This window comes from Ixodes scapularis, unplaced genomic scaffold (genome assembly GCF_016920785.2).
Source record: "Ixodes scapularis isolate PalLabHiFi unplaced genomic scaffold, ASM1692078v2 PGA_scaffold6__148_contigs__length_123643588, whole genome shotgun sequence".
Classification (NCBI taxonomy): Eukaryota; Metazoa; Arthropoda; class Arachnida; order Ixodida; family Ixodidae; genus Ixodes; species Ixodes scapularis.
The window spans coordinates 28,872,773-28,889,081 of NW_024609881.1; the positions used below are offsets into that span (position 1 = coordinate 28,872,773).

At 47.9% G+C, this 16,309-nt stretch overlaps 1 protein-coding gene across 1 annotated transcript in view; it reads left to right on the forward strand.

Annotated features, from left to right (window-relative positions):
* The window catches only part of LOC8033349 (SEC14-like protein 1), a 78,846-nt gene extending 63,784 nt beyond the window's left edge, over window positions 1-15,062 (forward strand). Inside the window, exons 10-14 of the mRNA XM_040209913.2 lie at window positions 2,301-2,604; window positions 5,476-5,619; window positions 8,091-8,387; window positions 9,889-10,037; window positions 11,830-15,062. Of these exons, the coding sequence (XP_040065847.1) occupies window positions 2,301-2,604; window positions 5,476-5,619; window positions 8,091-8,387; window positions 9,889-10,037; window positions 11,830-11,926 (991 nt within the window). The 3' untranslated portion in view covers window positions 11,927-15,062. The remainder of the gene's footprint in view (window positions 1-2,300; window positions 2,605-5,475; window positions 5,620-8,090; window positions 8,388-9,888; window positions 10,038-11,829) is intronic.
* Window positions 15,063-16,309: the final 1,247 nt, after the last annotated feature.

Below are 16,309 nucleotides of genomic sequence, written 5' to 3' on the forward strand. Positions count from 1 at the left end.
ATGGCTGTTAAAACTGTCGACTCAAGACCAGTAATCATTCGGGTGACGCTAGTTTTCACGTGTGGGTTGCTGTTCATGTTCTTTGACGACGAAAAGAGTGGACATCAGACTCTGGTGAAAAGCAAAAGTGGTACTGTTTATTTTCTCCTTCTTGGGGAGCGTCCCCCGCGGAGGAACCGGTTCCCGGAATGGGTCGCTGCCGCTTTCCCCTCGGCGTCTTCCCTGCTTCCCTGTCCTTCGGCAACACGCTACTCTCGTCTCGCCCGCGCGAACGTTGCTCGGTGCTTCGTTGCTCGGAGCCTGCGGGCCGCTCCTTGTCGGCTGGGCGGTCTCTGTCGGGTGATGGCGGAGGTCGCCACACACATACTCTCATTCCGTTGGTGTTAGGTCACTGAACGGACGCCTGAACTCGCTCACGAGAGCGGCATTGTTGTCTATGTGGACAGATCCAACGAAACGATCGCTCCACCGCAGTGCTATAACCCACTGCGGTAACCGGAGTCTCGGTCTCCTAAATACTACCGATACCCACTATTCACACTTGACGTAACTCCCCACGTCACCTCCGTTTTTCAGAGGCCTAGAAATGAGAATGAAAATAGTTCAGTTTTTCGTTTTTTTAGTTCTTTCGTGGGCACAGAAAAACGTGTCACAAATGTCTACAAAAAATTGCGCAGCGTGCTAGGTTCCCAAGGAGCCTAAAACACCATTTAAAAAAATTTATTAAAATCGTCTTTATTGTCCTTTTGAAGGTGCGCTAAAGACGTTTCTGACATCGTCTGTTCTTGGTGACAACTTACATGCTCCAAATGTCCTGGGAAACCCAAAAATTATGCTTGTGGGACATTCATTTCCCTACTTTAAATGTAATCGAAGTTTGTGCCAAGCCCCTTTCTGAGTGGAAAAATCTGGAGCACAGAATCCAGCGGGAGCACCGGCGGCGTGCAATTGTAAAAAGCTGCGTTGAAAATAAAAAAAAGCCCAGATCTATGTTTGAATGAATACGGAAATCAAGGTTGTTCCCGTGCAGCTGTTGATCGAAAGTGCAGCAACCTTTGACTTCACCCTGTTTTCAATGCCGCTAAAGAACAGTGTTATCTTTAAAGCACAAAGGTAGGTTTTGTCTTATTTTTGAGTGGTTGTTTTTGCAGTTTATAATGTCAGTGTCTTGAGTTTGGAAAATTAATAAAACTTGGGGTATGCATTTTAATTGATAGACATGTTAGTGGGTATGCTGGTTTTTGCTGGCCTTCTACAGCAATTATGTTTACAGGATATACAATGAGGGGATGTAAAAGGTTGAGGGGAAAGAGGCTTTATCCCAGTTGAGGTGTTGCGCTACGATTCATTTTGCAACTTTTTTAGTGCCCATTGTAAATCACACCTACTCTGAACCTACTATTTCTAAAAGAAGCTTCTGTGTTCCTTTTGTGCCCTACCTCTTCTCATTAGAAAAACCTAATAAGTAATATGCTCCAGTATCAAGGATAAACCCTAAATCATGATCAGGTATGAACTCATTTAGTGCTGCAATCACTTTTTCATGTTCAAATCTTGTGGTATCTGCTCCAAAAGCATCAGTGACTGCTTCAAACCAATATTTTGCCTGCTACAGAACCTGCTACAAAAGGTCAAATGTGGCTTCCATCACTGCTTTTGTACTTTATGCACCACTTGGGTCAAATCCTCTCCAATGTTTATAATTCATGAAACACACATTAGTATTTTTATCCCCACTACAGCAGTCTCAGAAAAAATTTGAGAATGACTAGTGGCGTTCAAACCCTAAACTCCATCCTTGAAATTACGCGGCGTCAAAGAAGCTTCTTGGTCGGCGGCGTTGCATGCAAGTAATCTATTAAGTCCCGCTGGCGCGAGTAAGCTTACGTAAGTGAGAAGCATTCCCACCCAACATCGTTGACCAGGCCCTTGAATATTTAGCAGAGCAACACACAGCGAAGAAGATGAACTCTTCCTCATGCAGTTGCCGTAATGTGGACCTTCACCTTGCTTCCTACGTGGCGTACAACGCCGTCAAAGCTACTTGCGGTCTTCTCTGGTGACTTAACCCTATACTCTGTTTCATAGTTAGTTTGCAACACTGTTAAAGCTACTGGCACGAGCATGGCGCTTGATCTCATTGATCATTTGCACCCGTTCTCGCGCAAACAAAACCATAGATCAAGCCACGCGCTCGCGCCAGTAGCTTTGACAGCGTTGCATGCTAAGTGTGAAACGGGAGTATAGAGTTGAATGAAGAGTACAAATGCCCGCACCCTGAGGCCCGCCCTTGCCTCCAGCTCGTGGACGTGCCTGCTGGATCTGGAGGGACTGAACATGCGGCACCTGTGGCGACCGGGCATGCGTGCCCTGCTGCACATCATCGAGATGATGGAGGCCAACTACCCGGAGACCATGGGGCGCTGCCTGGTGGTACGGGCACCCCGGGTGTTTCCCATCCTCTGGGCCCTGGTGGGTACCTTCATCAACGACAACACCCGGGCCAAGTTCACCTTCTTTGCCGACGGGAACCACACACCCACGGGGCTGGCCGAGTTCCTGGACCCGGCCCACGTGCCGGACTTCCTGGGGGGGCCCTGCCAGGTGGGTGGACATTCTTTAATGCCTTTGGACCTTGAGCACACATTCGGTAATGCCTTTGGGCGTGAGGGTACATTCGTTAGCATCTGGGGGCCTTAAGCGTACATTCACCGTTCTCTTCGGGTCCTGAGTGGCGTAGTAAGGGGGGGGGGGGGAAGGGGAGGGGAGGGAGGAGAAGGGGGAGGGGGGTGGGGGTTAGAGCACTGCACGGGCCGGAATTTCTAGGCCCGGCCCGACCCGGCCCGGTAGAGACACGGCCCGGGCCCGGCCCGGGCCCGACAGAATTTTAAGTTTCTAGGCCCGGCCCGACCCGGCCCGAAAGAGACACGGCCCGGGCCCGGCCCGAGCCCGACAGAATTGTTAATTTCAAGGCCCTGCCCGACCCGGCCCGATGGCTGTAACCCGAAACAACCCATTTCCGTTTGAACCCGTCCTGTTTCGACCCGCTCCCGAAACGAGCTCCTCATTTGAACCCGTCCTGTTTCGACCCATTCTTTAAACACCCTTCCCATATGAACCCGTCCCGTTTCGACCAGTTTCCTAAACGCCCTTCTCGTTTGAATTTGTCCTGTTTCGACCCATTCCCTAAACGCCCTTCTTATTTGAACCAGTTTCCGAAACAACCTTTGCGTTTGAACGCGTCCCGTTTCAACCTGCTCTTATAAGGCCCTGCACATCGCAACCTCTTCGCAAAAAGTCTCCATCGTTCTAAGCCTGGTCTGCGCACCTTTTCTGTTTAAGAATGTGTTCTGAAGTAGCTTTACATGTCAACGCGTTCTTAAAATATACAACCCTTTCAGGCAAGCTTAAGTTTAATATATTCCTAGTTAACCCCTTAAAACGTTTTTTTCAAGATGGTTCCCAAAACGTGCAAGCGCGGAAAAAAAAATTGGGTTGTGTGTGTGTTTATACAGCCTAGAACTTGGTCTGCCTCACAGGGGCGACGAGTCTCCCAGCTGTAGATGAGAAATTTAGCCATTTATTTAGCCAAATTTAGCGGTACAGCCGCTAGCCTGGGGTCTTTAACGTGCATCACGCAGTAGTGATACACGACCGCACGCCGGTACGATGCTCATCCAGATCGAAACGGGCAGGGGTGGGGATTGAACCCAGCATCCCTGGGTTCTGCAGCGAGAGCTTTCGCTCCACGTGCTCCGAGCTGGTGTGCGCTAGACCACTCGGCCGCCGATCCCCCCCTGCAAGCGCGGAACGGACTATGTACACTGCGCGACACTGATACCGCGAACACGACGTTGGCTCTTTTTTCGAATTTTACTTCAAAATGGTTTTAGTAGGCACCAAAGTATACCGCTTAGGTCTGTGGCCCAGATGAGCACTTCTAAAGACACTAATACTTTTGAAAACAGCGTTTTGATTCTATGAGATAAGCATAAAAACACGACGATCGCTTGTTCGTGCTAATATAGTGTCGCGCTCTGTGCAATAAGGGAGTCTTAGAATAACGTACTCGAGCACTTTGGGCAAGCTAAAATTAGCATCGCCATAGGTTTTACATCGCAACGCTATTTTTACGGTACCCAAAGCACTTGCGTACGTTTTTCTAAATCTTCCTAATAGTGAACTAGATATTTTTGAGAGCGATGAATCAGACAGGTTGACAAGCATATGACTGGGACTTTATTTTGTTTACAATTTATAACACTGAACCCTCGCTCACACGGAAAAAGCTTGAAGGCTTTCTAGCTTCAAGACGTCTTTTAGTTATTATTTTTAACGACGCTGTAGTGAATTTACACCTCGCTTTTTTTTTTGTATTCAATGAACCTAAAAGATTAATGAGCAAACTTCTTGCTATCAACAACAATTTATGATTTACGGCACAAGATTGTCCAGGCACGGCCCGGGCCGGCCCGGGCCTGCGCGGCCCGAGAAATTTTTTGTTCAAGCCCGAGCCCGGCCCGGGCCCGAGAAAATTCGTGCTACCCGGCCCGAGCCCGGCCCGCGGGCCGGGCCGGGCTCGGGCTTTCGGGCTGGCCCGGGCCCGTGCAGTGCTCTAGTGGGGGTGGCGGGGGACGGGCTTTGGGTACCAGGCGTCCTGGCCATGTTAGAGGTGGGGGCGTTGCCACTTTGGCAACATCTGGCCCCACCCCCCACTTTTCTACTTGCTTTCTCAGAGAGTAAAAGGGGCTCTGGCAGCATCCCCCCCCCGCTTTTCTAGTTGCAATCTCGGATAGAGAGAGGGGTAGTTACAAAAAGACCTACTGTAAAATACTGGGCAAGCACCCACTCAAAATTTAGAGATAATTCTTGAAAAAATGGGGGATGGGTACTTGTCTGGTCATCCATTTTACATATAAAAATACTGCGCTTATTTTCTGAGATCATAAACATTTGGGAATGTGTGCTTAGTGTGGAATGGGCAGATGCATGGTATTCTACAGTAAAGGCCCCGGGTGCCGGATGGCCTAGCGACGCCACTGTGTGCGGATACGTTCAATAATGCCTTTGGGCCTTGAGCCTACATTCAGTAATGCCTTTGGGCATCGGAATAGATTCTTCAACATCTGCAGGCCTTAAGGAAACATTACTGACGCTTTTGCGTTCTGAGGGTGCATCGTTGAATGCCACAAGGGTGTGTGGATACATTTAATAATGCCTTTGGGCCTGAGGGTGCATTCTGTAGTGTCTACAGTCCTTTAGTGTATCATTAATTGTCTTGGGCTCTGAGAGCGCATTCAATAATGCCTTCGGGCTTTGAGTGTACATTCAGTAATACCTTTGGGCCCTAAGGGTACTCACTATCGTGCCTTCAGGTTCTGAGGGTACATTATTTAAAGCTGGCACTCTTTGGCCGTAGAACCCTTGCACCAAAAGAGTAGTCCACTGATGGCATCTGCTACATCGTCTGTGCAGACCTCGATACCGGATGGCGGCCTGATCCCCAAGAACCTGTACATGTCGGAGGAGGACTACGAGCGGGAGAAAGCAGACGGGATGCACCTCTTCGACGACACCATGTACCACTCGGTCAGCCTGGCACGAGGACAGGTGCATGAGGTACGTGCATCTGGGTGAATGTGGCTGTACTTTTCCAATCAGACAGCAGCTTGTACAGTCAAACCCCGCTTCAACGAACGCCGCTTCAACGAAATTTCCGGTTCAACGAATATTTTTCGGTTCCCCGTCAACGGTCCATAGGAGTCAATGCATAAGAATTTTCACTACAGCGAACACTGTTTCTTGTGCTGTTGCGCTTGAACGAACTTTCGAGCACTGGTGCATTTTGGCACATAAGATACGTCTACTATAAAGTTTAAATCGCGTGTTGAACCACCAGAAACTGCGACTAGTAACTGGTATCGAGTGCAACGTTGACCGGGCGTCAATGTTACCGGGCGTGCAGGCCGCGTTTACTTGATGGCGACAGCGATGAAGCTGGCCTTCCTACACAGTTGCACCGATGTTACTCTAGCTCTTGGCTTGATAACACTCTGCTGCAGACTATCCAAAGCCGAAGCTCTGTCTTTTTGTTGTTTTTTCTTATTTTTTTGTCGGTTGTCATTTTATCAGTACGGTACGACGACAACGACGGTACACGGGTTTTTTCTGAATGGCACAATGGCACCGCCAAGCAAAACTCGAAAGTTTTTATCCTTACAAGATAAAGCTTGCATCCTGGCCGAAGTTGCAAGTGGAAAGAAGAAAGCTGTCATCGCTGAAAAGTTTGCAATTCCTCCGAATTCGTTGTCGACGATCCTAAAGTCAAAAGATGCAATCAAAAAGGCTCTTGTTCAGTTATCGCCAACTGTTTCACGCACGCGGGCTTCAAGCTCAGAGACCCAGACGCTGACTCCGCTGAGGATAACGAAGCAGTGCGTCCGCCGGGAGAGCCGTTACTTCTTGGGCTGCGCTTCAGGATGCCGGAACTGCACCGTCCGGTGTCGCGCTGGAAGATTTCATAGACGCTGACATGGATGTTATCGCTCATTAAGAAGTGAGTGACAAAGACATTATACGAAGTGTCCGTGACAAGGCGCAGTCAGATGAAAACGACGTGCCGGACCCGCAGCCTCCGCCTTCCATGGCGCGCGTACTGGATGCGTTCGACGTTGTCAGAAGCTACGTGGCTGCGCATGATGGCGACCTCACCATGAACTTACTCGCCAAATGCGAAAACTGCGTCGCGGAGCTTCTAACAGGGAAAAGGAAGCTGACGACGCCTGATACACTCTGGAAATAAAGATTTCTGTACTCTATCAGTTCAGGTTTTCTGTGAATTTTACAACAACAAAATTTTCGGTACAACAAATTTTTCCTCTCGCACCGTCAATTCCGTTGTAGCGGGATTTGACTGTACCACCTAGTGATGGAAACAGAAATTTCTGCTTTTCGTATTGTTGCATTCTTGGCTTATTTTTTTTAACGCAGTTATATATTTATTGCATCTGTGTCTTTCATAGGTAGGACTTTTCTGTTGGAACTTTTGAATGCATGTGTTCGTTTTGTCCCTATTGTGTGCTGCATACTTAAATTGCTCGTGTTTTTGGCCTACCGTAAAATGCCGGGGTGGCGCCCACCCCACATTCACTGAAAACTGGGTTAATCTTTACATATGTGCGTGACCAGTCAAACCAGGTGCTTAACGTTTAATTTCCAGAATTCCCAAGTTATGGGATATCTCGATAGTGAACGCTTGAACAAAGTGGGCGCTTGAACAAAGTGGGCGCTTCTGCGATATTTTACGGTGTTATATCTTGCTTTTCTTGCAAATTTTAGACCTGCGGTTTTTAAGCCACAGCAGACGAGTTGTCGAACATGAGTAGCGCTGCGGACCAAAGCGAGTCAAAGAAGTGAGCTGTACAGGCACTTGCCGTGTTTACTATTATCTCGTCTCCTTCTACAAGGATGAGTTTTCTGCCTCTGCTACCTCTAGGGGGACAGGTAGAAGAGGTGAACAGGACTAGTGCTAGACCTTTTCACTTTTAGTTCTACAAGGATATGTCTTGTGCTTCTGCTACCTCTACAAGGACAAGCATAACAGGTGGTCAGGACAAGCACAAGTCCCATTAACTTTTATTTCTTATACAAAGACAAGATTTTACTTCTACAAAGTCATCTGGAAGAGCGAACAGGACAGGTGCTTATCCTGTTCATGCCTACTCCTCCTACAAGGACAAGCCTTCTACTTCTTTTACATGGACAAGTCGACTTCTACATGTTCTATAAGAACAAGTTTTCTCCTTCTACAAGGACAATTAGGAGTGAACAGGACAAGTGCTTGTCCTGTTCACTCTTCCGCCTCATCTACTCCTACAAGAACAAGCCTACTGCTACAAGGACGAGTCTTCTGCTCATTGTACGAGGACAAGCTTTGTCCTTATACAAGGACAAGCTTAGTCCTAATACAAGGACAAGCTTTGTCCTAATACAAGGACAAGAAGAAGTGAACCACTAGGACAAGCACTTGTCCCGTTCACTTCCGCTCATCCTTATCTGTAGCCCATTTGCATTCTCACGTCTCCCCACAGGTGGTGCTGAACGTGAGTGACCAGGGCAGCGTCATCTGCTGGGACTTCGACATCATGAAGGAGGATGTGGTGTTTGCTGTGCACCACACGACCCGGGAGCTGCCACCTCCCGAGGCGAGCGAGGGGGAGGGGGACGGGGAGGGAGAGGAGCCCGTGGGGTGCGCACACTCCCCGCTGCCCCTGGCCATGCTCACCCTGGACACCCCTCCCTCGCTGCTGCCCAAGACCTGGGTCGCCGGCGTGGATTACCGCACCGTCGAGCCGCCCATCACCTGCCACGACGGAGAAAGTGTCCAGGTGACGCCTCCTCGCTCTCTTTTAGGGGCGAAGCTCCTTAGGGTCTAGCCTTGTCCATCCGTCCGTTTGTGTGTCCGGCAGGCGTTTGTGCTCACATAAAAAGAAAAAAATGTTTGCGCAGTCGACAGGATTAGAATTTGTGTGGGGAGAGCCCAATGGATTTCTAGTCCATCGCCTTAACCACTCGGCCACGACTGTGCCAGAGGCCCGGATCAAATGCCGAGGTTTCAGAACGCACCCTTACCTCATCCAAAAGTTACGAACAAGTTTGAGAGTTTTCGACGGGAAAATGACGGCCAACGAAGCCCACAAATACACGGGGCTAATTGGCGCAGACTACCGGAAACATGCCATGTTTTTCGAGTCGAAAGGTTTAGAAAACCATTCGCCATAAAATGTTATGGAAGCATCCACTTCGTACGCGCACCCACCATCAACAATTCTCAAACTTGATATTGTGCAAATTATACTTTAGGCGCCAGCATCGGCCGAAAATATGCTCCCCGTTGCGGCATTTACGAGACCGTCAGCGGCGACAATGGGGATATGACGTCAAAATAAATGTGCTTTCTCCGATTCCATTCGCACTGCCTTGGAAGCTCTCTAATGTTCGCCCACTTGATTTCTGCCTATTCAACCAAACAAACGCCCATGTTTAGAATAACCCAGCTTTCAGTGAAAGTTGGATGAACATTTCCGTGGCATTTTATGGTGTAACTTTTTGATAAGTTAACAGTTAGCTCTGAAACTTCGGCACCTGGTCCGAATCGCTAGCTCTACAAGCATTCGGAGATGCGTAATATATTTTTGGGGCAAAAAAAAAAAAAAGAAACACCGTAAACGTTTTTGCGGGGATACGCTGCGCAGCGACGGGATTTGTTTAATTTATGTCGGTTACGGCCGGCATGTCACGCTCCGCCGAAGTTTGTGATGTGCCTGGCCGTCGCAGGTTGTATAATTTGCAAGTCGAGTGGGTAGTAACAAATAAAAAATTGTGTTTTGTCCGTTTATTTTTGTTTTGCTTTCGCGAGCTTCCCCGGCATTCGTTTCACGCCATCAGACTTCCCGGAACCTGTCGGGTGCAAGCTACACTGCCCCCATGTTGTTATCAGGTTACATCTCGCATCGCGTTTTTATTGCCGCCAGTAGAGCTTTTCGTGCTTTCGGACCAATTTTGAGACTTCGATAACATCGCGAAAAGATATGCAATTTGGGTACTTAATTGTGTCGAACCAATCTTGAAGCAAGTTGGCGACCGTAAAAATTTTACCGGAGCTCCATTGTAATAGGAAACTTCGGAAAACTCGTTTGTAGCAGTTTTTTCTATTTTACTCGCTATTACGGCATCCTTTTTTTGCCGCGCTGCGATCCTGGTGAATTGTGAGCATTGCCACGACGAGCTTTCAGCGTTTCTTTGGCCCTTCGTAATCGGTCCGTCCTCGAAGCGACGGTATGTATGCTCGAGCAACTCGTCGACGGTTCGCCCGACCTTTGTTTTCAGGGCTCTCACGTGACGAGCACGGCGGGGACGTACATCCTCCAGTGGCGCCACCTGGAGGGGCCGCAGCACCACTCTTTCGAGTTCCCCCTGGCTCCGCACAAGGCCAAGGTCATGTACTACTACGAGCTGCTCAAGGGGCACGACTATCGGTGAGTTATTTGACATCAAAGCTCCTCCGCGGAACGAACTCGTGTCTGCATCGACCGGCAGCCGAGGAATCCCTTCCTTTCCCTACAAATCTTGTGAACGATCGTGCTCACACTGAGGAGTGAGTGCACAATATAATAGTTCCTAAACATGGAAAAATGCTTTATGACTTCCGTCTGTGTCAGGCACACAAATACTGACACAAACAACCAAGTGAAATGCTTGCAGTCCCTTAAGAAAGAAAGAAATCTATGGTATTTTCGCTGAGACACTTATACTATGCATTGCCGAACGCCAAGTCTCCGCACGAGTGTAGCACCAGCAGTCCGGATCGTATGCCAATATTTCGGAGCAAACCCTTATTTTATTAAAAAGTGATTTCCTGAATATTTCGATGGGAAAAAGGTCTCTTTCTTCGTGGTTTGGGCCATTCAGCCCCACGTATTCGTGGGCGGCGTCGCCCACCATTTTTTTTGCCGAAAATTTCTCAAAATCACTTATAACTTTTCAATAAGATTGCTGTCAATTCTGAAAGTTTGACATCTGGTCCGGAGCGCTAGCGCTACACTTGCGCGGAGGCTAAGCATTTGGCGCCGCATAGTTTATTTATGCCACAGTAAAAACGCCGTTAATTTTTTTTTTTTTGTGGACATTTCATAGCGTGTTACATTGCCAACTGGACGTTTCTTGATGCCACTTGTAACTGGGGTTCCGTGCTCTCGAGATTTATTTTTCTTCGAAGTCGGCGGTTCTTTTCCGTTTTTTTTTTTCCCTCGCAGACTTGGCGTCTTCGGTGTCTATTTTTGGCATTCAACAAGTAATTCGCATTTGTCGGGGCTGTCGAAAACAAACTACCCGAATCTAACACAATAACAAATGCAGTAGGGACTCTGTGGCTCATGGTTACGCATCGCTGGGAGCTCCAGATCCGCTAAAATAATGCTCGGACAGGGAAACCACTTTACTTTGTGGTTTCCCGAGCTCCGAAGGTCCAGGAACCTTCGGAGCTCGGGGAAAACCCACGCGACTAGTCTGGAGATCCGCTGGGGTTCCTAGGAACCTAGGTTGAGAATCGGTGGCATACATTATTGCTTACAAGGTTTGGAGGTTTGTACACCGCTTTGATGGGCTCGACCACTTGTATTGAAAATACAAGAAATAAAAATATTATTATTATTAATAATAGTAGTAATAGTAGTATGGTACTAATGCGGAGTCTGGGAGGGGTTTCTCAACCATCACTCGAGAGAGTTAAAGGGATGCTGAACCGAAATTTTTATTCCACAAAACACGCGGTAAAAGCGTGCAACGGGATGCTACAAACACCAAAACATCACTCATACAGCGATATCTCGAACGGATGAGCAAATTTTTCAAGAAAAGGGAGGCGCATTTGACAGAGATGATGTCGTCATGTTTCTCCGAGAAGGAGAGGGAACGGCCTCGCATCTTCTCTGCCTCGCGGCCTTGAGGGAGCGAAGCAAAGAGAGGAGGAAGCTCGGTATATTGACGTCACGCGCCTTGTCGGCCTGGTTTAATCTCGACCTCTTTTTCCAAAAATACGGCCATCCAATCAAAATATCACCTTACGAGTAGTGGTGTAGGGATTGTAGCGTCCCGCCTACATTTCCTGCATTGTCTTTTCTAAAATCCAAATTTCAGTTCACCATCCCTTTACAGGTTCCTAAAGGTAGAAAAGTTGTAGGACTAACGAATCAACCTTTGTCGCACGTCGTCCGACGTCATCAACGTCTGGTTTCCGTAGACTTACCTTCGCTCTCCCCCCTCGTGCAGTGGGTCGGTGTCAAGCCTGCAGTCGTCGCACAGCGGCAACACTTGCAACTCATCGAGCGACCACTCCTCGGCGCTGAGCTCGTGCCCGTCCAGGTGATAGCGGTGACGGGCAGCGGTCACCATTGATCACTACCCCCCGTGTGCGGTGCGTGCACCCAGCACTGTCTCCGTCACACCCCCTGGAGTCGGACCTACGTGCGAACGGAGCTCAAACGATGCGCGACTCCCGTTATCGGGAGCAACGCGTGTTTTTCCTCGTCGTCTCACGAGTCTTTCTGCATGGTCCGGCGGGATCTTGAAGCCGGCCAAACGTTGCGGAAACTTTGGGGGGGCGTTGCCGCATTGTTGTTGTGTTTGGACCAAGCAAGGTGCTTTCCCGTGGCATAGGGATTCGCCCCCCGGTTTTTGGGACAGCTCGACTTCGAAGTTTTGTCGCCAGGAGTCGTGCGAGCCATTACGTACGAGCCATTACATCCGAGTGGCCGTTTTAGAATGCTTTAAAGTGGGCACAATCTTTTCGTTGGGTGTGGGATTTTTTTTTTTCCGTTTTAGTTTGTTTCTAGCTTTGTGTATATACGCTGCTAAAGTTGTGAAGAGTAGGCCTCCCGGTCTGTTACGTTTTGAGGTCGCCACATTTTTCTCTTTCCGAATCTTTAGCGTTTGGGAGAACCTTCAATCTTGGAGCCCGACGTGACGTTTACGTAAACGCCATCCATTTTTTTTTCCATCATTCGTCGGACTCCCATAAATAGGATTGTTCTAGCGCGATTCAATGACGGAACCGTTTTCTCGAGACATTGTTTCGCGGCCGTTTTGTCGAGTTACGACTTGAAGTCCCCTTTAGGGACTACGGCAGAGAAGCCCCTCTGTCACCGAACAGGCTTGCAGACGACCGTCGTTTTTGAAACCAAAAAGAGGGGTAAACGAAGCCTTAGGTGAGAGCTGTCGTTTCGGTGCGAACCTCTGATGCAAGAAGAAACACGTCAGAGGGTACTTGGAGATCCGCATGCACGACGACGCTGCGAGGAGAGGTGGTGCTGAGATTCAAAGTATTTTCTAGCCTAGGCTTAGGATTGTGGGAGTGGAAACGGTTGTGCAAACTAAACAGCTTCGGCTCTTTCTCAAGAGTGTCGGGTAGTGGAATCTAAGGCTTTGCTGACTCACCGAAGCCTGTTTTGCGAACCTCAGCGTCGCCGTTTCCATAGGCTAGGAGCTTGCAATTTCAAACGATTTGTTGAACTACGTCCTGACAATGTACGTAGGCCGTCGACGAGCCTGGCTGTTGTTCTGACCCTCGACACCATGGATACCTTCGTCGGCGTTGACTTTTGGTCGGTTCATCATTGTTCGTGTTGTACACGTTACCATCATTGCCGTCGGCATAGGTCTCTGGACTAAATACCTCGTAGCAACATTATCCAGAGACGAATTACGTGCTAGCCGACGTGGCTCTCCTCAGCGCCAGATTTAAGCAATCCAGGTTTGGCGGTTTTCGGTTTGACATGCGGGACTGTCATTGCCAACAACCCTCATCGATGATGGGTGCCCTTGTCTTCACGGATCATAGCAACCTGTTAGCTTAAATAGGTTAGTTTTGGTTAAGCCTAACCCGATATATTAGGCTTAACATAGTGCTATGCCAGGCTTAATTAATGGGTTAGGCTTAGCATTGCATTAAGCCTAACCTCTCAGGTTAGGCTTAGTGCTGCATTAAGCCTAACCTCTTAGCTTGGTTAGGCTGTGTGACACTGTGCCATGCCTAACGTGTTAGGCTCAGTGCTGCTGTAAGCACAACCTGTTAAAAAAGGCTTAGTATAGTGCCATACTAGGCCTAAAAGGTTAGCATTGCATGAAGCCTAACCTGCTACTTTAGGCTTAGCACAGCATTGACTCCCTGCATAGCTATCATACCATTTCAATAAGCAGTCTTCCAATGGTGCTATTAAAACCGACTCTCAGGCTAAACCTAGATCAACCCTGGCGGTTTTCCTTTGGTGCCAACAATTGTGTTTTGCCCGTTTTTTTCTTTCACTATTTTTACGGCGAGTTCCGCATCTACCGCTTGAGCAAGATAGGTGGTTGGTTTTATATGGCTTTACTCTGTTTTTTGCTTTCTTTTCTTGGCGGCCGTATCTTTCACTATGATTCTTACTGCAGAGGTGGTTGGGACAACGACAACAACCATCTCTTTTGGTGCGCATTGGAAACGGTGGCTTTTTGCACTTTGACGTTGCTCTCTAGGTCGGTGCTTCCATTTTTGAGTCAAATCGGCTAGGCAGCAATGACGTCAGCTGTTTTCTTACCTGCGACATTGCCGTCTTTGTGGGTCTACTACGTACCATGCTACGAGCACATTCCTGTATAGCACTGATTTACACTTTGGATGACCGGGCAGTTTGGGAACCGCATGCTTTTGTGGACGGGGAGTCCTCGCATGCTCCAGTGGAGTGCCGCAGCACTCTGGCAGGAGTCAGCGGCATCCGTCGTCCGCTTGGAAGGAGAGCGCCGCCATTTCGTTTTCCAGTTTTACGTCCGACGTAGCGGCGCTTTATCGACGGACCGCTTCGTGTGGTTTTGGTCTGGAATACCGAGTCTTTGGTAGACGTCTCCATCCCACATATCCTTTTCGTTTTTAGCTTTACGGCAATAGGCCCCTTTAGAAATGTGGGCCATCGTTACCGGCAGTCAATTTTTCGGGCACCGATTTGCCCACTTGAAGGTATATGGTGACTAGCCTAAAAGAAGGCGGAGAATAGTCGACCAATTCTGTTTACATAGTTTGTCTTGATGCCGCAGTAGTGAAATGCAAAAATGCATTGTCCAAATATTGTATCATCGAGCATTGCACAGGGGAAATTCTGTTGCTGGTGTTACGTTGTAACCGACGTTTGTTTTAGTTACTCTTTCTTTTATTTACAAGCGAGCGTTCATCAATGAAAAAAAAAACATCTTTATAGCTACTTTGTGTAACCCTGTTGAAAGTGCTTTCCGAATCAAACTCCTTCCCTCCAGAAATTTACCCGTTTCCCAGTTTCCTCCCCACTTCAGTATTTTTGTATAATTGTACTTAAGAAACTATTTATTATTGAGAGTGCGGAGTTGTTTCTCTTTGAGAGCGGTGTGCGGGCGCGGCGTGAAACGCTTCCCGGTGCAATGAGTAGGCATGTTGGGAGGGCATGTGCGTCTGTACGAGAGATGGAATACTTTAAATAAAGCAGTCAGTGTATTTTTCATTCGGTGCGTGTGTGTGGATTTCTTTCTCTTAAACTTTTTTGTTAGTATTACAAAATGAATATTTGAGAATAAAAATTGGCAGCTGCATATGTATTGATCAAATCATCATATACAAAACTGCAATGTATGAAAAATTGTGGGTGTTTGCGGTGCTTTTGTACTGGCACTGATTGTTCATGTGTCACGTGATCACTTCGCATTATGGTGTCAAGACATACACTGTCAAGTAATGTCGCGTCACGTGGCCCTGTGACATCACACCTTTGCACTGCGAGTTGCATGACACCGTGACATACTCGATCGTCATGAACTTGAGTCGAGTGCTCAGGTTCATGACAATCAGCATCACCAAACATTCGGATAATGGGTCGTGTTCATTCAAAGACAATAATAGCCAAACTCTAACAATGTCTGAAGCTCAGTCCATGCTCTATGCTTTACCAACCTAGAAAGCTGTTTCTTTTTATTATTTTTTCTGCGTCTGCCATTGCGCGGAGAGGAGAACTAATGGGTGTTTTTGCAAATTATAACATCTGGGATTAGTTCCAAGCGGTATTGACTGAAAGTGCAAAACTTGTTGCACGACCCATATTATGTGTACGCATCCTTGAGGCACCCAAACATGTTTCCGTTGTTTCTGAGATGCCTTGAAGTTATTGTCCCCGAGAATAGAAGCATTGAAAGGACTAAATGCGACTCATTAATCCGACGATAAATAGGACTACAAATGTGTACGGGAGAGGTACTTGAAAAGAAATATCCTAGTGGCCTCGGAGGTACAGCTGAACGTTGGCAGCCGCTCCAGGTATCGGAAGAGTGTCATTCTCAAGTTCTCCCCCAAACTTTGACCACTTCCACATTTTGTTTAAACTTCACAGTTTTTTACGCAAAATAAAAGCAACTAATAAGCGACACAACTATAATTGTCAAGTTAACACCCCCAAACGGGCGTGGAAGTCTGTTAGGAATAAAAAGAAAAAAGGGGGGGTGGGGGTTTTAAAAACATACTGTCTTGTAAAGGTTCCTGGGTCCCACATCTACGGCACACACCAGAGAACGTGGCCCCATAAACTACTTTGTTTCCAAAGAGACAGTGTGTTTTTGTGGTGCCACAGGCTCGCACCGCTCCTCACGACACTGCGCCAAACAAGAATAATTTGTCTCTTAAATACATTGCTTGCGCTGAGCTGGAACCTTCTGTATCATCATGCATTTTGCACCACCAGATTTGACTTTCTCAGCAAGA